This window comes from Salmo salar, chromosome 01 (assembly GCF_965601325.2).
Source record: "Salmo salar chromosome 01, fSalSal1, whole genome shotgun sequence".
Classification (NCBI taxonomy): Eukaryota; Metazoa; Chordata; class Actinopteri; order Salmoniformes; family Salmonidae; genus Salmo; species Salmo salar.
The window spans coordinates 152,382,501-152,410,000 of NC_138291.1; the positions used below are offsets into that span (position 1 = coordinate 152,382,501).

Here is a 27,500-nt window from a genome sequence, read left to right on the forward strand (position 1 = left end):
TGACCTTATGTCTGAAAAGCCACACTCCTGAACCAGATCCAACATCCTTACACCCAGAACGACTCCCAAAGACCAGCTGTATGTGTGTTGGACCAGCTGTATGTGTGTTGGACCAGCTGTATGTGTGTTGGACCAGCTGTATGTGTGTTGGACCAGTGTGTGTTGGACCAGCTGTATGTGTGTTGGACCAGTGTGTGTTGGATCAGTGTGTGTTGGACCAGCTGTATGTGTGTTGGACCAGCTGTATGTGTGTTGGACCAGCTGTATGTGTGTTGGACCAGCTGTATGTGTGTTGGACCAGTGTGTGTTGGACCAGCTGTATGTGTGTTGGACCAGCTGTATGTGTGTTGGACCAGCTGTATGTGTGTTGGACCAGTGTGTGTTGGACCAGTGTGTGTTGGACCAGCTGTATGTGTGTTGGACCAGTGTGTGTTGGACCAGCTGTATGTGTGTTGGACCAGTGTGTGTTGGACCAGCTGTATGTGTGTTGGACCAGTGTGTGTTGGACCAGCTGTATGTGTGTTGGACCAGCTGTATGTGTGTTGGACCAGTGTGTGTTGGACCAGCTGTATGTGTGTTGGACCAGTGTGTGTTGGACCAGTGTGTGTATGTGTGTTGGACCAGTGTGTGTTGGACCAGTGTGTGTATGTGTGTTGGACCAGTGTGTGTATGTGTGTTGGACCAGTGTGTGTTGGACCAGTGTGTGTATGTGTGTTGGACCAGTGTGTGTATGTGTGTTGGACCAGTGTGTGTTGGACCAGTGTGTGTTGGACCAGCTGTATGTGTGTTGGACCAGTGTGTGTATGTGTGTTGGACCAGTGTGTGTTGGACCAGTGTGTGTATGTGTGTTGGACCAGTGTGTGTATGTGTGTTGGACCAGTGTGTGTTGGACCAGTGTGTGTATGTGTGTTGGACCAGTGTGTGTTGGACCAGTGTGTGTTGGACCAGCTGTATGTGTGTTGGACCAGGGGTGTGTGTTGGATCAGGTGTGTTGGACCAGTGTGTGTTGGACCAGGGTGTGGTGTGGCCAGGGGTGGACCAGTGTGTGTATGTGTGTTGGACCAGTGTGTGTATGTGTGTTGGAACAGTGTGTTGGACCAGTGTGTGTTGGACCAGTGTGTTGGACCAGTATGTGTTGGACCAGTGTGTGTTGGACCAGTGTGTGTATGTGTGTTGGACCAGTGTGTGTATGTGTGTTGGAACAGTGTGTTGGACCAGTGTGTGTTGGACCAGTGTGTGTATGTGTGTTGGACCAGTGTGTGTACTGTGTGTTGGACCAGTTGTTGTGTTGGACCAGTGTGTGTTGGACCAGTGTGTGTATGTGTGTTGGACCAGTGTGTGTAGTGTGTTGGACCAGTGTGTGTATGTGTGTTGGACCAGTGTGTGTATGTGTGTTGGACCAGTGTGTGTACGTGTGTTGGACCAGTGTGTGTTGGACCAGTGTGTGTTGGATCAGCTGTATGTGTGTTGGACCAGTGTGTGTATGTGTGTTGGACCAGTGTGTGTTGGACCAGTGTGTGTTGGATCAGCTGTATGTGTGTTGGACCAGTGGTTGTATGTGTGTTGGACCAGTGTGTGTATGTGTGTTGGACCAGTGTGTGTGTGTGTGTGTGTGTGTGTTGGAACAGGGTGTGTGTGTGTGTGTGTGTGTGTGTGTGTGTGTGTGTGTGTGTGTGTGTGTGTGTGTGTGTGTGTGTGTGTGTGTGTGTGTGTGTGTGTGTGTGTGTGTGTGTGTGTGTGAAGGAAGATTGAAAAGTGCTGGTGACTTGGGCTTGCATCAAAGGCTGGAGAAAACCAGCACAGCATCTGGGAGCAATAACGTTGCTCCTAACCCCTCATTACCACAACGACTGGGCCTTGGGCGGGGGCCAACCACAATTTTCAAAACGCTCGTTCTTTTCCCTCCCTCCCTCCCTCCCTCCCTCCCTCCCTCCCTCCCTCCCTCCCTCCCCCCATTATGTCTTTCTTTAATTCTCAATAAAAGAAAGTCTACAATGCTTGGTCTTAAACAGCCTAGTTGCTATGATCTAGGAGGCTGCTTGCTCTGAACCAAGAATGATCCTCTTTCCTGTAGTGTGATGAGTGAACATGTGATGAGAGTTGTCACCATGGAGATGACTTGGTTTGGGACCTGTCTGACTCCCTGTCCTTCACACAGCACAATATATATGAAGAGAGAGGAAGGGAGAGAGTGTGACAGTCTTAAAGATGTAGCAAGGAATTTTGATAAACTCCCACATCTATTGGGTGAAATACTACAGTGTGCAATCACAGCAGCAAGATGTATGACCTGTTGCCACAAGTGCAACCAGTGAAGAACAAACACCATTGTAAATACAACCTATATTTCTGTTTATTTATTTTCCCTTTTGTACTTTAACTATTTACACATCATTATAACATGTCTTTATTATTGTCTTAATTATTTTGGAACTTTTGTAAGGGTAATGTTTACAGTAAATTGTTTATTATCTATTTCACTTGCTTTGGCAATGTAAACTTATGTTTCCCATGCCAAGAAAGCCCTTAAATTTAAAATGAATTGAGAGGAAGAAAAAAGCGAGAAAAAGGGGGAAAGAATGGCTTGCATCCAATATTCTGGATTCAGAGAGGAGGAAGATAGAAGAGATAGATGAGAAAGAGAAAAAGGGAGGGATGGACAAGGTAAGAGAAAAGGACAGTGGTTCAATTGAGCCTTCGCTACTCTGAGCCGGGCTTCTACACCTTACGTGTCCAAAGAGGAGTAGGACAGAAAGTAGGATAAGAGCAATAAAACTAGTTCAAACCCTAACCCTAACCCTAACCCTAACCCTAGACTGATACTGTATTGTACTTACAGCTATAACCCTAACCCTAGACGGATACTGTATTGTACTTACAGCTGTAACTCTAACCCTAGACTGATACTGTATTGTACTTACAGATATAACACTAACCCTAGACGGATACGTGTACTCGCTGCCCCCTGACTGAACGAGCTCGAAACCCTCCCTAGACGGCGGCTCAGCGCCACCCTGACGACTGTATTGTACTTACAGCTATAACCCTAACCGTAGACTGATACTGTATTGTACTTACAGCTGTAACCCTAACCCTAGACTGATACTGTATTGTACTTACAGCTATAACCCTAACCCTAGACTGATCCTGTATTGGACGTACAGCTATAACCCTAACCCTAGACTGATACTGTATTGTACTTACAGCTATAACCCTAACCCTAACCCTAGACTGATACTGTATTGTACTTACAGCTATAACCCTAACCGTAGACTGATACTGTATTGTACTTACAGCTGTAACCCTAACCCTAGACTGATACTGTATTGTACTTACAGCTATAACCCTAACCCTAGACTGATCCTGTATTGTACGTACAGCTATAACCCTAACCCTAGACTGATACTGTATTGTACTTACAGCTATAACCCTAACCCTAGACTGATACTGTATTGTACTTACAGCTATAACCCTAACCCTAGACTGATACTGTATTGTACTTACAGCTGTAACCCTAACCCTAGACTGATACTGTATTGTACTTACAGCTGTAACCCTAACCCTAGACTGATACTGTATTGTACTTACAGCTGTAACCCTAACCCTAGACTGATACTGTATTGTACTTACAGCTATAACCCTAACCCTAGACTGATACTGTATTGTACTTACAGCTATAACCCTAACCCTAACCCTAGACTGATACTGTATTGTACTTACAGCTATAACCCTAACCGTAGACTCATACTGTATTGTACTTACAGCTGTAACCCTAACCCTAGACTGATACTGTATTGTACTTACAGCTATAACCCTAACCCTAGACTGATACTGTATTGTACTTACAGCTATAACCCTAACCCTAGACTGATACTGTATTGTATTTACAGCTTTAACCCTAACCCTAGACTGATACTGTATTGTACTTACAGCTATAACCCTAACCGTAGACTGATACTGTATTGTACTTACAGCTGTAACCCTAACCCTAGACTGATACTGTATTGTACTTACAGCTATAACCCTAACCCTAGACTGATACTGTATTGTACTTACAGCTATAACCCTAACCCTAGACTGATACTGTATTGGACTTACAGCTATAACCCTAACCCTAACCCTAGACTGATACTGTATTGTACTTACAGCTGTAACCCTAACCCTAACCCTAGACTGATACTGTATTGTACTTACAGCTGTAACCCTAACCCTAGACTGATACTGTATTGTACTTACAGCTATAACCCTAACCCCAGACTGATACTGTATTGTACTTACAGCTATAACCCTAACCCTAGACTGATACTGTATTGTACTTACAGCTGTAACCCTAACCCTAGACTGATACTGTATTGTACTTACAGCTATAACCCTAACCCTAGACTGATACTGTATTGTACTTACAGCTATAACCCTAACCCTAGACTGATACTGTATTGTACTTACAGCTATAACCCTAACCCTAGACTGATACTGTATAGTACTTACAGCTATAACCCTAACCCTAACCCTAGACTTATACTGTATTGTATTTACAGCTGTAACCCTAACCCTAGACTGATACTGTATTGTACTTACAGCTATAACCCTAACCCTAGACTAATACTGTATTGTACTTACAGTGGTAACCCTAACCCTAGACTGATACTGTATTGTACTTACAGCTATAACCCTAACCCTAGGCTGATAATGTATTGTATTTACAGCTGTAACCCTAACCCTAGACTGATACTGTATTGTACTTACAGATATAACCCTAAACCTAACCCTAGACTGATACTGTATTGTACTTACAGCTGTAACCCTAACCCTAGACTGATACTGTATTGTATTTACAGCTTTAACCCTAACCCTAGACTGAAACTGTATTGTACTTACAGCTATAACTCTAACCCTAGACTGATACTGTATTGTACTTACAGCTATAACCCTAACCCTAGACTGATACTGTATTGTACTTACAGCTATAACCCTAACCCTAGACTGATACTGCATTGTACTTACAGCTATAACCCTAACCCTAACCCTAGACTGATACTGTATTGTATTTACAGCTATAACCCTAACCCTAGACTGATACTGTATTGTACTTACAGATATAACCCTAACCCTAGACTGATACTGTATTGTACTTACAGCTATAACCCTAACCCTAGACTGATACTGTATTGTACTTACAGCTGTAACCCTAACCCTAGACTGATACTGTATTGTACTGATACTGTATTGTACTTACAGCTATAACCCTAACCCTAGACTGATACTGTATTGTATTTACAGCTGTAACCCTAACCCTAGACTGATACTGTATTGTACTTACAGCTGTAACCCTAACCCTAGACTGATACTGTATTGTACTTACAGCTATAACCCTAACCCTAGACTGATACTGTATTGTACTTACAGCTATAACCCTAACCCTAGACTGATACTGTATTGTACTTACAGCTGTAACCCTAACCCTAGACTGATACTGTATTGTACTTACAGCTATAACCCTAACCCTAGACTGATACTATATTGTTCTTACAGCTGTAACCCTAACCCTAGACTGATACTGTATTGTACTTACAGCTATAACCCTAACCCTAGACTGATACTGTATTGTACTTACAGCTATAACCCTAACCCTAGACTGATACTATATTGTTCTTACAGCTGTAACCCTAACCATAACCCTTATCTTGACATAACCCTAGCCTTATGTTCAACCCTGACTAAACCCTTACCCCTACAAATAGGGCTCCCTGTCCTCTAAATTCATAATTTGACCCCTGAAAAAACTGGATAAATATAGTTCCTCCTCTTACCATGACTCTCGCCAAGAAGAACCCGTTCCAAACATCAAGACAACCTTCTAGAGTGTTTCAGTTAGTTATATTTTCCCTTAATATTATGGGCAAGTAGCCAGAGGGAGAATAGTCAATGACTAAATCTCTTTGAAACCTTAATACAACTTTATGACATTTATAGTGACGCACAATGCTTCCAAACTGTTAAAACACACACAGAAAACAATTTACAACGGTAACATTTGGCTCTATCGAGACAACATGTAAAAATGTGTGGTGCCTGACTTCATTCTGCACTTTACTCAAACGTCTTCGAAAAACATTTGCCAAATCATTGGCAAACCTAGGGCTCTTTTGTGCTCTGCATAGTGTTTCCTGTGTGAAATAAAAACAAATCTTCAAGAGAAGGAAGCAAGGCTCACTACTACAGGTTCATCCAGCACAGCAGCATTTAAATGCAGGTCTACAAGTAAATTATATTTCCCGCTATAGAGGGTAATGCTAAATGTCTAATTATTTGTGTTATATTTAACTCAGTCAAAGGTCATTCTAACATCCCTGGGGCAAACAGTGACCTTCTACAATCAACATTGACCACCAGCAGTCAAAGGAGGGTGGGAGGCTCTCTCTCACACCCACACACACACAAACCCCTTCTGACCACATAAACACATGGGAACATTCCCACACCGCTGAGTAGGGTCATCAATGAGAGGGCAATGTTAAGTTAATGAGTGTGTGTGCATGTACAGTACCAGTCAACAGTTTGGACACACCTACTCATTCAAGGGTTTTTCTTTATTTTTACTATTTTCTACATTGTAGAATAATAGTGAAGACATCAAAACTATGAAATAACACATATGGAATCATGAAGTAACCAAAAAAGTGTTAAACAAATGAAAATATATTTTAAATGTGAGATTCTTCAAAGAAGCCACGCATTGCCTTGATGACAGCTTTGTAAACTCTTCGTATTTTCTCAACCTGCTTCACCTGGAATGCTTTTCCAACAGTCTTAAAGGAGTTTCCACATATGCTGAGCACTTGTTGGCTGCTTTTCCTTCACTCTGCTGTCCAACTTATCCAAAACCATCTTAATTGGGTAGAAGTTGAGTGATTGTGGAGGCCAGGTCATCTGATGCAGCACTCCATCAGCACTCTCCTTCTTGGTCAAATAGCCCTTACACAGCCTGGAGGTGTGTTGGGTCATTGTCCTGTTGAAAAACAAATGATAGTTCCACTAAGCACAACCCAGATGGGATGGCGTATCGCTACAGAATGCTGTGGTAGCCATGCTGGTTAAGTATGCCTTGAATTCTAAATAAATCACAGACAGTGTCACCAGCAAAGCACCCCCACACCATCACACCTCCTCCTCCATGCTTCACCGTGGGAACCACACATGCAGAGATCATCCGTTCTCCTACTCTGCGTCTCACAAAGACACACTCTGTTGGAACCAAAAATCTCAAATTTGGACTCATCAGACCAAAGGACAGATTAAATGGTCTAATGTCCATTCCTCATGTTTCTTGGCCCTAACAAGTCTCTTCTTCTTATTGGTGTCCTTTAGTAGTGGTTTCTTTGCAGCAATTTGACCATGAAGGCCTGATTCACGCAGTCTCCTCTGAACAGTTGATGTTGAGATGTTTCTGTTACTTGAACTCTGTGAAGCATTTATTTATTTGGGCTGCAATTTCTGAGGCTGGTAACTCTAATGTTCTTATCCTCTGCAGCAGAGGTAACTCTGGGTCTTCCTTTCCCCTTTCCTGTGGCGGTCCTCATGAGAGCCAGTTTCATCAGAGCGCTTGATGGTTTTTGCGACTGTACTTGAAGAAACTTTCAAAGTTCTTGAAATTTTTCAAATTGACTGACCTTCATGTCTTAAAATAATGATGGACTGTGATTTCTCTTTGCTTATTTGAGCTGTTCATGCCATAATATGGACTTGGTCTTTTACCAAATAGGGCTATCTTCTGTATACCAACCCTACTTGTCACAACACAACTGATTGGCTCAAACACATTAAGAAGGAAAGAAATTCCACAAATTAACAAGGCACACCTGTTAATTGAAATGCATTCCAGGTGACTACCTCATGAAGCTGGTTGAGATAATGCCAAGAGTGTGCAAAGCTGTCATCAAGGAAAAGGTTGGCTATTTTGAAGAATCTCAAATTTAAAATATAATTTGATTTGATTAACACTTTTTTGCTTGCTACATGATTCCACATGTTATTTCATAGTTTTGATGTCTTCACTATTATTCTACAATGTAGAAAATAGTAAAAATAAAGAAAACCCTGCAATGAAGTCAGGTGTGTCCAAACTTTTGACCGGTACTGTATGTGCCATCCATAAATCTCTAACACTTCAGCAAGTTCAAAGAGGCCAGTCTGCAGTCACACACAAACATACACACAAAACCAATGTAGCTGTTTTGTATAACAATGTTGCCTATTGTGCCAGGCTAGCCCCGAAGTGTTTCCCTTATTGTAGCTCTTGTGAAGTACAGTGGGAATGAGAGGAGGAAGGCATATACAGTATATGCTTCTATGAACGTATGGTTTTGAGAGATATGCAACTCTGTAGGGGTGAGTGGGGGAGTATGGAGGGATAACAAAATAAGACAATTTATTGAAAGAAAAACAGACACCACTTGTTAATCTCATCAGCACGAGGCTGGAGAGAGAATTATCCACATGCCTGACTCCATCGTTCCCTCTCTCCTCCCTCTCTCTGTCTCCTCTACCAGGCAGGGGTCCTCTCTCATTCCCTCTTTGCACCAGCGGTTTCTCTCTCTCCAGCCAACCAAGCTATAGACTGTTCACTCTGTTACCGTCCGGGAAACAGTACCGGAGCTTCAGCTATCGGACCAACAGGCTTTAAGACAGCTTCTACCCCCAAGCCATCAGACTGCTAAATAGCATAAGACTGCTAAATAGTTAATCAAATGGTTACACGGACTATCTGCACTGACCCAATCTTGCACTGACTCCATGCACACTCAGAAGACTATATTCAGTATATACACATATATACTCACACACACACACACACACACACACACACACACACACACACACACACACACACACACACACACACACACACACACACACACACACACACACACACACACACACACACACACACACACACACACACACGCATACTGACACAACACAAACACACACACACTTTTACTCATCATATGCTGCTGCTACGCTGTTCTTTATTTTACTCTTATTATTATCTATCCTGATGCCTAGTCACTTTACCCTGCCTTCATGTACATATCTACCTCAAATACCTTATTATTATATATCCTGATGTCTATTCACTTTACCCTGCCTTCATGTACATATCTACCTCAAATACCTTATTATTATCTATCCTGATGACTAGTCACTTTACCCTGCCTTCATGTACATATCTACCTCAAATACCTTATTATTATCTATCCTGATGCCTAGTCACTTTACCCTGCCTTCATGTACATATCTACCTCAAATACCTTATTATTATCTATCCTGATGACTAGTCACTTTACCCTGCCTTCATGTACATATCTACCTCAAATACCTTATTATTATCTATCCTGATGACTAGTCACTTTACCCTGCCTTCATGTACATATCTACCTCAAATACCTTATTATTATCTATCCTGATGCCTAGTCACTTTACCCTGCCTTCATGTACATATCTACCTCAAATACCTTATTATTAACTATCCTGATGTCTAGTCACTTTACCCTGCCTTCATGTACATATCTACCTCAAATACCTTATTATTATCTATCCTGATGACTAGTCACTTTACCCTGCCTTCATGTACATATCTACCTCAAATACCTTATTATTATCTATCCTGATGACTAGTCACTTTACCCTGCCTTCATGTACATATCTACCTCAAATACCTTATTATTATCTATCCTGATGACTAGTCACTTTACCCTGCCTTCATGTACATATCTACCTCAAATACCTTATTATTATCTATCCTGATGTCTAGTCACTTTACCCTGCCTTCATGTACATATCTACCTCAAATACCTTATTATTATCTATCCTGATGCCTAGTCACTTTACCCTGCCTTCATGTACATATCTACCTCAAATACCTTATTATTATCTATCCTGATGCCTAGTCACTTTACCCTGCCTTCATGTACATATCTACCTCAAATACCTTATTATTATCTATCCTGATGCCTAGTCACTTTACCCTGCCTTCATGTACATATCTACCTCATACCTTATTATTATCTATCCTGATGTCTAGTCACTTTACCCTGCCTTCATGTACATATCTACCTCAAATACCTTATTATTATCTATCCTGATGCCTAGTCACTTTACCCTGCCTTCATGTACATATCTACCTCAAATACCTTATTATTATCTATCCTGAGGTCTAGTCACTTTACCCTGCCTTCATGTACATATCTACCTCAAATACCTTATTATTATCTATCCTGATGTCTAGCCACTTAACCCTGCCTTCATGTGCATATCTACCTCAAATACCTTATTATTATCTATCCTGATGCCTAGTCACTTTACCCTGCCTTCATGTACATATCTACCTCAAATACCTTATTATTATCTATCCTGATGCCTAGTCACTTTACCCTGCCTTCATGTACATATCTACCTCAAATACCTTATTATTATCTATCCTGATGTCTAGCCACTTAACCCTGCCTTCATGTACATATCTACCTCAAATACCTTATTATTATCTATCCTGATGTCTATTCACTTTACCCTGCCTTCATGTACATATCTACCTCAAATACCTTATTATTATCTATCCTGATGTCTAGTCACTTTACCCTGCCTTCATGTACATATCTACCTCAAATACCTTATTATTATCTATCCTGATGCCTAGTCACTTTACCCTGCCTTCATGTACATATCTACATCAAATACCTAATTGATCTGGTACTGGTACTCCCTGTACATAGCTCTATTCTTTTGTATTTTAATTCCTTTTATATTACTATTTTTATTATGTTTATTGTGTAAGCAAATATTTCACAGTAAAGTCTACACCTGTTGTATGTACCGCATGTGACAAATACAATTACATTTTTCTAGCATTCACACCACTCTCTTTACTGCTCCCTCTCTCTTGCCTCCCATCTGCTCTAAGTAAACCTCTCTTACCCACAGCCAGGTCACCCATGATACAAGTCAGTATTCGACTCCATCCATGTCTGAGGATGTCGGGAGATGACGTGGAAACCGGCCACTAGGGGCAACAGTGAGAGCTGTTACCTTCAAGTAAGTTTCTGTTTTGCTAGGGCGCTGTGGACGGGGATGGCGGATGGGCGTAAAGCGATAGAAAGTTGTTTCTGATATTTTTGTTTTAAGCCTATACCAAACCTTAACCCTTACCTTAACTATTTGGAGTTAATGCCTGTTCTTAACCTTAAACACGTGATGTTTAAAACACGTGACGTTTGGAACAACTTCGAAATTTGACGTTTGAGAAACATGGATGAACGTCTAATTCTGAAGTGAGACTGTGAGAGCTGGTTGCTTACTCAGTGCATTGTCATTCTCCTTATCAGATATTGTGGTTTATTTACATAGCTGTTATATTACTCTCTAAAAGCTCCACTATAAACCTGAACTGTAAGCAAAGTGTATATCAGGACAAACTGGAGTATGTCTGACAACAACAATTTGTTTAACTGGGGCTCACACACACACTCCCTCCAAGGATGATGCAATGCATGTGTGGAGGGATAACAAGGTGGTCAGTTCTGGTGGGAATAGGGAATGGGAGTGAGAAAATGTGTAGATCACTATATACAGTGGCAAGAAAAAGTATGGCAATACCTGGATTTCTGCATAAATTGGTCATAAAATGTGATCTGATCTTCATCTAGGTCACAACAATAGACAAACACAGTCTGCTTAAACTAATATCACACAAACAATTATACGTTTTCATGTCTTTACTGAACACACCATGTAAACATTCACATTCAACGTGGAAAAAGTATGTGAACCCTTGGATTTAATAACTGGTTGACCCTCCTTTGGCAGCAATAACCTCAACCAAACATTTTCTGTAGTTGCGGATCAGACCTGCACAACGGTCAGGAGGAATTTTGGACCATTCCTCTTTACAGCAATATTCTTGGGATGTCTGGTGTGAACTGCTCTCTTGAGGTCAAGCCACAGCATCTCAATCGGGTTGAGGTCAGGACTCTGACTGGGCCACTCCAGAAGGTGTATTTTCTTCTGTTGAAGCCATTCTGTTGATTTACTTCTGTGTTTTGGGTTGTTGTCCTGTTTCATCACCCAACTTCGGTCGAGCTTCAATTGGCGGACTGATAGCATAACATTCTCCTGCAAAATGTTTTGATAAACTTGGGAATTCATTTTTCCAGCGATGATAGCAAGCTGTCCAGGCCCTGAGGCAGCAAAGCAGCCCCAAACCATGATGCTCCCTCCACCATACTTTACAGTTGGGATTTGTGAATTTTTTTCTCTACACATAGTGTTGTGTGTTCCTTCCAAACAACTCAACTGTAGTTTCATCTGTCCACAGAATATTTTGCCAGTAGCACTGTGGAACATTCAGGTGCACTCAATACAATCATTTGTACGTTATTAGTTTAAGCACACTATGTTTGTCTATTGTTGTGACTTAGATGAAGATCAGATCAAATTTGATGACCAATTTATGCAGAAATCCAGGTATTTCCAAAGGGTTCACATACTTTTTCTTGCCACTGTACCTCCCCATGGCAAAAGAAACGGAGAGGGGAAAGGAGCCAAAATAGTTTGACATATGACAGCAAAAAACGACTAATTGTTATTTGACATATTATCTCATCTCTTCTAGAAGTTTACAATCTTGAGGTTTATTTTGAGCATTTCTTCCTTATCCATCTGGAGTGAAAGCATAGAATATGATTCCAGTCTGGTCGTATTGGCAACGATGTGACAGAGCAGTTCAGATAAAGCTTCTCCATAGTGCTCACAGGTTTACACATATGCAGGCACACATACTGTATATGCACAAAGGGACGCACTCATACAAACTCACACACACTAACATAGACACACACACACACACACACAAACAATGTCCATCCAGATCCAGACCAAGATAAACATAAAAAGTCAGAGATATTTTATGACAAGGCTGGATGAGTTGGACTCAGTATTGGTTCTCAGTGTGTCTGGCCTGGCGTCATAGACAAGGGATGTGAGTTGAAGTTGAGGCATCTTGGATGTCCAAACTGTGGAAACAATGTTGGTGCAGCCAAAGTCACCTCCATCCCTCCCACCCTCTGCTATTCATTTCTTACAATCCCAAACCTAACTTGAAAATCCCTTTCTTTCCCACTCTCCATCTCTCTAACTTGCTCATTCTTTACCCCTGTTTCCTCTTTCTCCTTCTCTTTTTCCCTCCATCCGTACCTTCTCCCCTCTCTCAGTAGTGCTGACCTGGCTCCCAGAGGGGGCTGTCTTTGATTTCTCCCTCAGGTTGGAGCTCAGAAACCATAGCTAAAGCAAACACACAAGCACAGCCACCACCCAGTGCTGAGCCAAGAAACCCTCATATATATACACACACCAACCCCCGTTTCCAGCGCGCGACACACACACACACACACACACACACACACACACACACACACACACACACACACACACACACACACACACACACACACACACACACACACACACACACACAGCATCACCATGCGTGAGACCTACCACCAGACAGAAAGGGAGAGAGATAATGAAAGAGGGAGAGTTTGAGAAGGAATGATAGAGGTGACAAATACTTTTCTTGGAGTATATTCCTCTGTTTTGTCATGTACAATGTACACTGGACTATTCCACTACTGCCATGTCTCTAACCAGTAGACCCTATTCCCTCTGCACACACACACACTATGGTTCTGATTTACCATCACTGAACCCCTAGCACCCCCGCACTTTCCAATTCACCAGTCCACCTCTCTCTGATGGGGTGTTGGGGGTGGGGGGGGGGGTGAGGGACGGGTGGGGGGTGTAGACCAGTATAAAGAACCTTTTATTCAAGCTGGACAGGGAGAGGTAATCAGCTTTAGAAGCAAAAACAGAGCAGAGAGAGAGAGAGAGAGAGAGAGACAGAGAGAGAGAGAGAGAGAGAGAGAGAGAGACCACATCTGGAGTTATTACAAGCCTTCCTTCTCGCCAAGAAACGCCGACATTCCTGCCCTGGCTACAAAGCCACAGAGCCTCTGCAGTCATCCAACCTCACCCCCCCACACACACATACACACGCCAAAAAATACACGCAGGCACACATACACACACACAGACACACACACACACACACACACACACACACACACACACACACACACACACACACACACAAAATACACGCAGGCACACATAACACACACACACACACACACACACACACACACACACACACACCAAAAAATACACGCAGGCACACATACACACACACACACACACACACACACACACACACACACACACACACCAAAAAATACACGCAGGCACACACACACACACACACACACACACACACACACACACACACACACACACACACACACACACACACATACACACACCAAAAAATACACGCAGGCACACATACACACACACACACACCAAAAAATCCACACACACACACACACACACACACACACACACACACACACACACACACACACACACACACACACACACACACACACACATACCAAAAAATACACGCAGGCACACACACACACACACACACACACACACACACACACACACAGTCTCACTGACCACAAACACACACCTGCAAACACACCAACTGATACATACAGTACATTTACTGAAACATTGCAAACAAACATACAAACTTGCTAACACACAACCAATATACCCACCCCAACACTTACACATACACACACACACACGCACGCACGCACACACATGCACACAGACACCGAGGTACTCCCACATATATGCTTCCCCAAAAAGCTCACCAGCTAGACAACCAATCCCTGTCCCCCTCCCCTTCCCTCCAGCCCGTTCCCCGCTACAATTACACAACACAAGCAGCAAATGAATGCGCCTCACTTCCTGTTGACCCCTGACCTTCCACTTCCTGCTACCTCCCCAAATGCCCAAGCTGAAAAAAACACAGACCCAGACAGAGGAGAGAGAACAGAAAAATGGAAAATAAGAGCTCCTCCTCTTTCCTCTCTTTTCTCTCTCTCTCTCTCTCTCTCTCTCTCTTTTGCCTCCATCTCCCTCTCTCTCTCCTTCCCTCTAGCCAGGGATACTTTGGTGACCATTCGTCTGCCACGTCAAGCCTGCTGCTAGTCCTCGCTCTACCCCTCAGCGGGAATCCTCTCGCACTGAGGAAAGAGCCTCTGGACAGCGCTGTGACAACGCTGTTACAATCCTGTTACAACCTCCAGCGTCTCTCTGCTCCAATGGACTGCCATGGCCAAACAACAGGAGGCTACCTGAATGCAAAATGTTCTCTCCTGTCAGAGGAGAGAGGGAGAGGGGAGAGGGAGACAGAGAGTCGGAGGGTGAAAAAGTGGTAGGATTCAACTTGGTTGTGATAACAAAGATCATCAACTGGCAAAGGAGACTTCTCTCCCAAGAGATGCCACGAGGTGAAAGACAGAGGAAGGAGGAGAAGAGAAGCTGGAGAGCGAGAGTCTATAGACCAACCCATCCAGAACCCTCAAAACGGACTAGGTATCTCTTCTATCCTCTGTGTCTTCTCTGTGATTTGTGATTGTGAACGAATGATGTGCTCTAGACTGATGTGTTTGTGGGAGGACATGGTTATGAAAAGTTGGGTATCTATGCTGACTGTGTGTTTCTACCGGTAAGTCTGTTAGTGGTTTTGACCGCTTGGTGACTGTTTCCTGACCGTAGTACTACAGATGGTAGTACTACAGATGGTAGTACTACGGTAAAGGAGCAGCGTCATCACCAAACCAACTTTAATCTAAGACCAGAGTTCTTAGTTCGGTTCATTTCTGACTGATTCATTTCTTATGTGTAGTGGAAAAGACGGATTGTAAATGTCAATTTTACCTCAACGCTTTAGATTAATGAGGGCATACAACCTCCAATCTGGTCAGCTAAGACACTGTGTGTGTGTGTGTAAGTAAAAAAAACAACTAATTTTAGAGACTATCGATACACCGCACAATTAAAAATCCTCTCCTCTGTGACTCATGGCTTGGAATCTCTCTCTCTCTCGCTCTCTCTGCCTCTCTCTCTCTGCATCTCTCTCTCTGCCTCTCTCTCTCGCTGCCCCTCTCTCTCTGCCCCTCTCTCTCTGCCCCTTTCTCTCTGCCTCTTTCTCTCTGCCTCTCTCCCTACCTCATTCTCTCTCTCTCTCTCTGCAGAACACAGGCATGAATGATCAGGCTGCCAATCACAACCCATCACTCCATAACCTCAGCCTTTTACTGTATTTCTTTCTCTCTCTCCTCCAGGCAAGACCCCTCCTCCTTTCTCCACTGGGCAGAAATCCCTCTTCTCTCCTGAGTCCACAGATTCGGTCAAATAACTATTTTGGATACAGTGCAGATATATGTGAGTATATGTACATGCGTTCAGTCTGTACGTGTGTGTGTGCATGTCTGTGCAGTGTGTGTGTGTTCAGTGCAGTATGTGTGAGTGTTTATATATATATATATAGCTCCTTTACCCCCCTCCCTCGTGGACCGGCAGCCCGCCCCGCCTGCCCAGTGTTCAGACTACCTGTTCAGGAACTAGTGGTTGTACAGTAGTCTGCACATTGGTTAGGCTGGGTGGGGAAGCGCGAGAATCAGGACACTGAGAGACAGCTAACCAGTGGGCAACAGCAGCCAGAAAGACCATGGCACCACTCTGGGAAAGCCTGGCACAGTTGTAAATATCAGACCCACGGGCTCAACCACAGAAGCAGGCCATGCCCAACTAAATGCCTGTCTTAATACTGTTCCGTGTGTTCTGTTGTGTTGAGTTCCTCCACTGAAGGGCAAATGTTTGTAAAAAAAAAAATAGAAAGAAATGCACCCGATATAAGAGTTAAGACTGATCATGTAGCTTTTTACTCGTAAACAGTCAAAGATTCATGTGGACATTATAGTGTTTCATTACGGTTCTAGCTATTGGTGATGCATTTGAGCTGATGACTAACTGTATGTCCTGAGAAGTTGAAATAAAGTTTTTTGAAGAACATTCTGGGCTTACTTGGTGTCTTTACTGGGTTAAGACGTCTGCCATAGATATACTCCTCTACTCCTAACCAAGTCAGGTTTTGTAAATATTGTCATGAGCAAGAATTAAAACAACAGATTTGAACATTGAATAAGACTGTCCATTTTATAGATTTATTTTCTATGGTTGAATGGGAATCACTGGTGTTGGTAATGAACATATATATATTCAAGATGGCTTCTTCTGCTGTAGTGGTTATATTCGTATGAAGACCCAAAATATTCCAACCACAGGAGGATGACTAAGACAGCACACAGGAAGAGGAATGACCATAGAGTGTTAACCCAAAGCATTCCTGTTGCTCTACACTAAACTGAAGCTTACAATTAAGTCACTGCCTGAGCTACATAAAGAAGTGGTGGTTCTAACCTCAAGCCGACCAATGTGCAGAAGACAGGCAAAAAGACAACATCTAAAGTCACTGACATGAAGAAGGAAAATATCAAAATGATGTCTATGCATTTGTTTGTTTTTCCTACGATAGGCTTATGTCTCCTGTAAAAGTATATACACTGTAACTGGCAACATTACATACTGTATGATGTCATGTGACCATTTTGTTTTTGGCTAGACTGACCTAAAAGAGAAGGGGGATTACTTCTGTCTTTCACTCTCTCTCACACACACACACATACGCACAGAGAGAGTTGACTCATTCACGCGGTATCCCGACTCTCAGATTCAACCAGAGGAATGAAAACCGCACAGCAACATGTTTCCACTTAACAGTCTGCTGTAGAGCACAACTGCTTTTTATGAGATGCAGTGCCTGAGACACACACACACACACATTCATGAACATACACACAAATTCATGGATGCACAAACACATACAAACCACAAATACGCACACACACATTCATGGAAATATGCACACATACACACACCATATACACATGTGCAAACACACACACGCACACACACAGGCGTACATATACACACCACACATACACACACACACAAACGGCACATAGCCATAAGCAGACAGATGTGCGCACAAACACATGTTTTCGTGAGTCCTGTTGAGAGCGAGCGCCTCCTATTTCCCCCCAGGTTATTTACAGCTCAGATCTCCAGTTAAGACTCCCCCCCCCACACCCACACACACACACACACACACACACACACACACACACACACACACACACACACACACACACACACACACACACACACAGGGGTCTGCAGTGACATCCAGTGTGGAGGGTCACACCAGCTCGATGACGATTATAGCATCCTTGAAAGCTCACATTATGTTCTCTGTGTGTGTGTGTGTGTGTGTGTGTGTGTGTGTGTGTGTGTGTGTGTGTGTGTGTGTGTGTGTGTGTGTGTATGTGTGTGTGTGTATGTGTGTGTGTGTGTGTGTGTGTGTGTGTGTGTGTGTGTGTGTGTGTGTGTGTGTGTGTGTGTATGTGTGTGTGTGTGTGTGTGTGTGTGTGTGTGTGTGTGTGTGTGTGTGTGTGTGTATGTGTGTATGTGTGTGTGTGTGTGTGTGTGTGTGTGTGTGTGTGTGTGTGTGTGTGTGTGTGTGTGTGTGTGTTAGCAACGTGTATGTCAAAAGTTTGGGGATGTCCTTGGTTTTAAAAGAAAAGCACTTTTTTCCTTTAAAATAACATCAAATTGATCAGAAATACAGTGTAGACAATGTTAATGTTAATGTTGTAAATTACTATTGCAGTTGGAAATGGCAGATTTTTAATATCTACATAGGCGTACAGAGGCCCATTATCAGCAACCATCACTCCTGTGTTCCAATGGCACGTTGTGTTAGCTAATCCAAGTTTATAATTTTAAAAGGCTAATTAATCATTAGAAAACCCTTTTGCAAGTATGTTAGCACAGCTGAAAACTGTTGTTCTGATTAAAGAAGCAATAAAACTAGCCTTCTTAGACTAGTTGAGTATCTGGAGCATCAGCATTTGTGGGTTCGATTACAGGCTCAAAATGGACAGAAACAAAGCACTTTCTTCTGAAACTTGTCAGTCTATTCTTGTTCTGAGAAATGAAAGCCATTCCATGTGAGAAATTGTCAAGAAACTGAAGATCTGGTACAACGCTGTATACAACTCCCTTCACAGAACAGCGCAAACTGTCCCTAACCAGCATAGAAAGAGGAGTGGGAGGCCCTGGTGCACAACTGAGCAAGAGGACAAGTACATTAGAGTGTCTAGTTTGAGAAACAGACGCCTCACTTGTCAGTCCTCAATTGGCAGTTTAATTAAATAGTACTCGCAAAACATCAGTCTCAACGTCAACAGTGAAGAGGCCACTCCGGGATACTGGCCTTCTAAGTGACCCCAAACTTTTGAACGGTAGTGTATATAATTGCTGTACAGACAGTGGGGGCCAGTGAGAGTCATGGGCTTGGTGTTTACTCATGCTTTTGAGGGTTTCTCTTCATTCACTTCTTCTCTGGTTTGAGAGGCTTTAGGGAGTTCTGGGCTCCAGGGCTGCTTGATTCAAAGCCCTGGCATGTCTGGTAATACAAACCAGATCCCCTAACCCCCTAGACCCTACCCTGTGCCAAAACTGGGGGTAGTTGAAGGTTATTATTAGTGTCTGGATGTGGAGGTGTGGTATGTGTGTGTGTGTGTGTGTGTGGTGTGTGGTGTGTGTGTGTGTGTGTGTGTGTGTGTGTGTGTGTGTGTGTGTGTGTGTGTGTGTGTGTGTGTGTGTGTGTGTGTGTGTGTGTGTGGGTGTGTGTGTGTGTGTGCGCGTGTGTGCGCGTGTGTGCGTGCGTGCGCACGTGCGTGTGCGTGTATATATATATGTGTGTGTGTGTGTGTGTGTGTGTGAGTGCGTAGGAGTGTGTGTGTATATGATGTGTGTGTGTGTGTGAGTGCATGTGTGTGTGTGTAGGAGTGCGTAGGAGTGTGTGTGTGTGTGTGTGTGTGTGTGTGTGTGTGTGTGTGTGTGTGTGTGTGTGTGTGTGTGTGTGTGTGTGTGTGTGTGTATATATGTGTGTGTGTGTGTGCGTGTGAGTGTGCGTGTGCGTGTGCGTGCTGTGGTATCTTATAAAACGATGGGAGGATATGGTCAAGGTCTTGCTTCAGCAGTAGGCATTGTGTCCTGTGCTGCCAGAACAGGGCAGGGGTTCACAATGATGAGAAGCTAGCTAGTAAAATTTGAAACGGGAACATTTTTGTAAAGCTCTGTACGTGTGTCAGTGGGGATGGTCATGTGTATGAATGAATGGACAAAGGCTATTCAACTCTGCTAAATAGTGTACATGACATATACTAGGTTTGAGTGTGTGTGTACGTTAGCCAGTGTGTGTACGCCCCAGAGTGTGCTTTAGTGTGAGACTGAGTATACAAATTAAAGCATGTCCACTTTGCTTGGACAAAGGCATGGAAATGTTTCTGTTCCCTGCTCATTAAACCACATTAGTCCCTCCTCTGAGCTGGAGCAGCGGTGCTACATTCGTTTTGAGCCCCCGTGTTCTGAGAGACTGCCATTTTCAAATAAATACACGTGGGGCAACGCCGACGGGATGGGGGGACGGACGGAGGGTAAAGGCAGAGAGAGGGGTTCCTGCCCTCTATGTGGTTTGGTTATTTGCGACAGGGCTCTGGGGATGGAAGAAAAGAGGGAGGGAGTAGACAGAGACTTTTGTTCAGCAAGAGATGAAAGGAAGACCACAGCATCCCTCGCTCTTTCTCTCTCTCCGTCCCACATGGTCCTTGTTACTGTGGCCCTAACCAGCTACCCAGAGACACTCCTCCCCTCCCTCTTCCCCCTTTCCCCCATCCTCTCTAGCGCCCTTTGAAATAGAATATGTTTATGAGAAGCAGCCCTGGCCTAAGTCTTGAAGGGGAACATGCAGGCCAGCCCTAACAGTGTGTTGTGTGTGTACATGTGTGTGTAATTGGGAACACACACTCAGGGCAGGGCTCTGCTATGCACATGTGGGTGCCAGCTTTGGTGTCTGACATGCTGGGGGGCCCTGTCTCAGTTTGAACAGACTCCTCTCCTACTACACCTAGCCCTACAATACCCCCACCCTCTCTACTTCCTCTAATTGCCCTCCCCCTCCCACCACACACACACACACACACCACACTCACACACACACACACACAAACTTCCCTTCACCCATCTCTTTACCTTTAGTGTGTTAAAGAACAGACTCTCTAATATATAGAAAAAATGAGGGTCACACTTTAATTGGATAGTCCAGATTTTCCATCTGTAGATGCTTTACAGATGATCATACTATCAACTAACTACCTGCTGACAAGCAAATGCTTGCTAGGTTACTGTTAGGGTTAGGTTTAGAATAAGGGTTAGGGTAAGGGTTAAGGTTAGGGTTAGGATAAGGTTTAAGGTTAGGGTTTAGGGTTAGGATAAGGTTTAAGGTTAGGGTTAGTAGATAGTTAGTTGAAATGTGATATATAGTTTGTAGAGCATCTACAGATGGACTATCCAAATAAAGTGTTACCCTAATTATCATATAAGCCCACACACACACACCACACACACACACACACACACACACACACACACACACACACACACACACACACACACACACACACACACACACACACACACACACACACACACACACACACACACACACAATGATGTCAGTCAGTCAGCAGAGCGGCTGTGGCTAGGGCATGAAGACAACCAGACTGTGGCTAACTCTTAATAAAGCTACAAAGGATTCTGGGATTGTCTTCTGACCAATCTGACCTGGTTCAAACCAGGTTCTATTATCAAGACATGGCATTTTAAACACAACCATCAAACTCCACCAGCACAATTCACTGTTAAGAAACGATGGAAAATAATTGTTCAATCTCCTTGGCAGCACGTCTCGAAGTAAAACATCCGTAAAGTATCCAACAGAAATAATTCCATTACTGGTTTTGGAAACAACAACCCATAGTCACACATGAAAGAGTTGGCGTTAAAATGAGACACATCGCTGTTGGGTGACGTGTCAAGTGCAGGCGCCAATAGCTCAATGAGAGCAGTAAAGACTAGCATTTTAGTTGTCTTCAATTGTCATTTCATCCAACACAATACAGCCAATGAAAATGTATTTAATAAGTCATTTTATGAGAAACCTGTATATGTGAGGTCCTTCTGAAAGTTGTGACAAAATTGGTAAATAAGCAAATGAGGTACCTGCATAAAATCTCTCTAGTATGAAATATTTGCTTTTAAACCCAGTGTGTATGTACAACCATAGCCTCACCTCATCGTCCTTGTACCAGGACAGGGACTCAGCGGTCAGGACGAACCAGTACTCCTTTGCTCCTCCCTTCATGATGCCAATGTTGTTGATGGTCAGCCAACCCTTCCTGATCACCTGAGAGAGAGAAGGATGGAGAGGGAGAGGGAGAGGGAGAGGGAGAGGGAGAGGAGAGGAGAGAGGGAGAGGGAGAGAGAGAGAGAGAGAGAGAGAGAGAGGAGAGAGAGAGAGAGAGGAAAGAAAAACAGATTCAGAAAGGCAGGCAAACACAAAGCTAGCCTTCTGAATCCCCTCACAACAGCACTTCCTCCATCATGACATTGTGTTAGTAAGTCTGTATATGTATGGCATGTGCGGTATCCTCTCACTACTGCCCCTAGTGGACAATGTGAGTCACTGCAGGGGACACAACACGGGACAAATGGGACCGGCTCAATGGGCCTATCTACTAGCATAAAACACAACTATCATTGTGATTATATCAGTGTCTCTCCCATAACATAAACATATAATGCATATTGTGCCTCTGTATTTACCTTAAACCGATCATTAACCGCTCCTCTCTCCGGCTGAATGGGGATGTGGAGAGAACATTACACAGCTATGCCACGTACGGAGCACAGAGCATAGGCCATTCGTAATGCACAGAGGCAGGCAGCACACTGGCATATTTGCACATTGGCACACTATCTGGCTAGAGTGGGGTACAGCGAGGGAAGGCAGGCAGGGACAAAGGGGGACAAAGAGCCATATGGGGCTGTAGGGCCGCTTTCAAACCAAAACTCATGCAGCGCATATGCTGATGCATCTTTGTGTCGGGGTTGCCCACAGAATGCGTCGTTGTGTGGTGCGGTGGGGGGGGGCATGACAGATGCCTAGTCATGATGTGTCATGTCAAAACTTCCACTTGATCTGTTTTTTCAAACTTTTCTGTTGGACAGCGCAAACAACTGCTTAGTTGGCCCTTCCAACAAGGCATTGTTAGCCATTATATTGCATCATATTGGGTGGTTGAATGCCCTGGGTGGGTAGGAAGGAAGGTCAATGAAAGATACCAGGGGAGGCTGTTAGTCAAAGCAGCTGGAGGAGAGCAGAACTAAATGCAGCCGGCTAAACAGGAAACCCTATACCATCTGACCCCCCCACCTGGGCGGTCACTATGGCAACTGACAGGGTGTGCCTCTAGAGGTGATGTGTCTGTTCTGCACTGAGAGACGTTCCACCTCCTTCACTAGATAGTTAGGATCTATCAACACAGAGAGAGAGACGATGACAGATGGGAGAGAGAGAGTGTAGGGTAGGGTGGGGAAAGGTAGGGTAGGGTAGGGTTGGGGAGAGTAGAGGAGAGTAGGGTAGACTAGAGTAGAGTAGAGTAGAGTAGAGTAGGGTAGGGTAGAGTAGAGTAGAGTAGAGTAGAGTAGAGTAGAGTAGAGTAGAGTAGAGTAGAGTAGAGTGGAGTAGGGTAGAGTAGAGTAGAGTAGGGTAGAGCAGAGTAGAGTAGAGTAGAGTAGAGTAGAGTAGAGTGGAGTAGGGTAGAGTAGAGTAGGGTAGAGTAGAGTAGAGTAGAGTAGAGTAGAGTAGAGTAGAGCAGAGTAGAGCAGAGTAGAGTAGAGTAGAGTAGAGTAGAGTAGGGTAGGGTAGGGTAGGAGTAGAGTAGAGTAGAGTAGAGTAGAGTAGAGTAGAGTAGAGTAGAGTAGAGTAGAGTAGAGTAGAGTAGGGTAGGGTAGGGTAGGGTAGGGTAGGGTTGAGTAGGATAGAGTAGAGTAGAGTAGAGTAGAGTAGGGTAGAGTAGAGTAGAGTAGAGTAGAGTAGAGTAGAGTAGAGTAGAGTAGGATAGAGTAGAGTAGAGTAGAGTAGGGTTGGGTAGGGTAGGGTTGAGTAGAGTAGAGTAGAGTAGGGTAGGGTAGGGTAGAGTAGAGTAGAGTAGGAGTAGAGTAGAGTAGAGTAGAGTAGAGTAGAGTAGAGTAGAGTAGAGTAGAGTAGAGTAGAGTAGAGTAGAGTAGGGTAGGGTAGGGGTAGGGTAGGGTGGAGTAGGGTAGGGTGGGGTAGGGTAGAGTAGAGTAGAGGAGAGGAGAGTAGGGTAGACTAGAGTAGAGTAGAGTAGAGTAGAGTAGAGTAGAGTAGAGTAGAGTAGAGTAGAGTAGAGTAGAGTAGGGTAGGGTAGGGTAGGGTAGGGTAGAGAAGATAAAGAGTGTGAGAGAGATGTGGGCTTTGCATAACTGGTCTTAAATAGAGAAACCAGCAGGCAGCTCCCTCTAAAGCTAAAGCCTCCATCTCTCTGCGAGCTGTTGTCATTGGAGAACACATGGCTGACTTCTTTATCTGGTATCAAGCTAAGGCTGGGGGGGCGACGAGCAATCACTCAGCCAAGGAAAATGAGGCTCGATTGTGAGGCCACGGCTGTGAAATGTAACATCTCCAAATGGTGCTGTTTCTATGGGAGAGAGGAAAGTCTGCACATAAAACTACGGTGTGCATTAAGTAACCTGGAGGCCTATCTGGTCTTAACCCCTCTGTGTTCTGTCTATGCCTGGGGGTGTATTGTAAAATAATGGTTCATGCTATTTTTTTACTCATGCTGGTTTCTAATAGGAGATGAGCAGTGCTAGCTGAGGATGTTTCTATTGTGTTGGATGGGAGCACTGCCTGGAGGAGGGAGGCAGCTGAGGAAAGAAGCAAATGCCCAGAGAGCTCCCTAGCTACCTACCCATCTACAGTTATGAGAGGCTCTCTCCACACACACACACACACACACACACACACACACACACACACACACACAGTGTGTTAGGTACACATACTAACACACTCACAAACAAACACACATACACAAGCACACACACTAACACACACTCACACATGCTATCACACACACACTACTCACCATAATCTCATCCTGCTAAAGTGGAATAGTTGTAGCAGGAGAGGTGAAGAAAAAGACACACAAGAGAAAGAGAAATCACTCAGAAGAAACAGAGAAGAACAGAAATAGAGTGGGAACACTAGATAGTTAACACACAGCACTACAAAATAACAAGCAGGCTAAATAACAACCAGGCCAATGAACAACCAGGCTAATAAACAACCAGGCTAATGAACAACCAGGCTAATGAACAACCAGGCTAAATAACAACCAGGCCAATGAACAACCAGGCTAATAAACAACCAGGCTAATAAACAACCAGGCTAATGAACAACCAGGCTAAATAACAACCAGGCTAAATAACAACCAGGCTAATGAACAACCAGGCTAAAGAACAACCAGGCTAATAAACAACCAGGCTAATGAACAACCAGGCTAAATAACAACCAGGCTAATAAACAACCAGGCTAATGAACAAGCAGGCTAAATAACAACCAGGCTAAATAACAACCAGGCTAAATAACAACCAGGCTAATGAACAACCAGGCTAAATAACAACCAGGCTAAATAACAACCAGGCCAATGAACAACCAGGCTAATAAACAACCAGGCTAATAAACAACCAGGCTAATGAACAACCAGGCTAAATAACAACCAGGCTAAATAACAACCAGGGTAATGAACAACCAGGCTAAAGAACAACCAGGCTAATAAACAACCAGGCTAAATAACAACCAGGTCAATGAACAACCAGGCTAATAAACAACCAGGCTAATAAACAACCAGGCTAATAAACAACCAGGCTAATGAACAACCAGGCTAAAGAACAACCAGGCTAAATAACAACCAGGCTAATGAACAACCAGGCTAATAAACAACCAGGCTAATAAACAACCAGGCTAATGAACAACCAGGCTAAATAACAACCAGGCTAAAGAACAACCAGGCTAAATAACAACCAGGCCAATGAACAACCAGGCTAATAAACAACCCGGCTAAAAAACAACCAGGCTAATGAACAACCAGGCTAAATAACAACCAGGCTAAATAACAACCAGGCTAATGCACAACCAGGCTAATAAACAACCAGGCTAATGAACAACCAGACTAAAGAACAACCAGGCTAATGAACAACCAGGCTAAATAACAACCAGGCTAATGCACAACCAGGCTAATGCACAACCAAGCTAATGAACAACCAGGCTAAAGAACAAACAGGCTAAAGAACAAACAGGCTAAAGAACAACCAGGCTAATGAACAACCAACCTAAATAACAACCTGGCTAAATAACAACCAGGCTAATGAACAACCTGGCTAATGAACAACCAGGCTAAAGAACAACCAGGCTAAAGAACAACCAGACTAAAGAACAACCAGGCTAATGAACAACCAACCTAAATAACAACCTGGCTAAATAACAACCAGGCTAATGAACAACCAGGCTAATGAACAACCAGGCTAAAGAACAACCAGGCTAAAGAACAATCAGACTAAAGAACAACCAGGCTAAAGAACAACCTGGCTAAATAACAACCAGGCTAATGAACAACCAGGCTAATGAACAACCAGGCTAAAGAACAACCAGACTAAAGAACAACCAGGCTAAAGAACAACCAGGCTAAAGAACAACCAGGCTAAAGAACAACCAGACTAAAGAACAACCAGACTAAAGAACAACCAGGCTAAAGAACAACCAGACTAAAGAACAACCAGACTAAAGAACAACCAGGCTAAAGAACAACCAGACTAAAGAACAACCAGACTAAAGAACAACCAGACTAAAGAACAACCAGGCTAAAGAACAACCAGACTAAAGAACAACCAGACTAAAGAACAACCAGGCTAAAGAACAACCAGGCTAAAGAACAACCAGGCTAATGAACAACCAGACTAAAGAACAACCAGACTAAAGAACAACCAGGCTAAAGAACAACCAGGCTAAAGAACAACCAGGCTAAAGAAAACCAGGCTAAAGAACACAGAAGAGAACAAGCAGAGAACTAGTTCAAACACTCAAAACTGTACTCAGTTGGAACTATAATCTGTCTTGGGATCAGCTCGATGTAGACCTTGCATCTAGGAACAGTATTACAATGTTTTGTGAACAGCCCATGAGGCAAGTCTTAATGAATGTAATGGAAGGCTATGTACTGTAGGTGCCGTCATGTGCCTATAGTACCTTACTGCCAGTTTGCTTCTTCTGGGCCACCTGGCTGCTCCTCTGCTGGGCACTACAGGGGATGAAAACATCACAATCATGGTCTACATAGGTGCACACGCCTAAACAAAGGATTCATTAGTAAGAGCCTGTAGGTCAGGATCCCCAGACTGTAATGTGTCTATACTGGGAT

The 27,500-nt window shown here is 43.5% G+C and overlaps 1 protein-coding gene across 9 annotated transcripts in view; it reads right to left on the reverse strand.

Annotated features, from left to right (window-relative positions):
* LOC106567059 (dynamin-1) overlaps positions 1–27,500 on the reverse strand; it is an 84,020-nt gene that overhangs the window by 16,287 nt on the left and 40,233 nt on the right. For 6 of the 9 annotated variants that reach the window (XM_082955360.1, XM_082955367.1, XM_014135924.3 and 3 more), the window contains exons 13-16: positions 27,329–27,380; positions 25,170–25,184; positions 22,822–22,854; positions 22,289–22,402 (exon numbers count right to left, since the gene is read on the reverse strand). In XM_082955360.1, coding sequence (XP_082811486.1) covers positions 22,289–22,402; positions 22,822–22,854; positions 25,170–25,184; positions 27,329–27,380 — 214 coding nt within the window. The remainder of the gene's footprint in view (positions 1–22,288; positions 22,403–22,821; positions 22,855–25,169; positions 25,185–27,328; positions 27,381–27,500) is intronic. The other 3 variants (XM_082955366.1, XM_082955365.1, XM_082955364.1) reach the window with 2 other exon arrangements.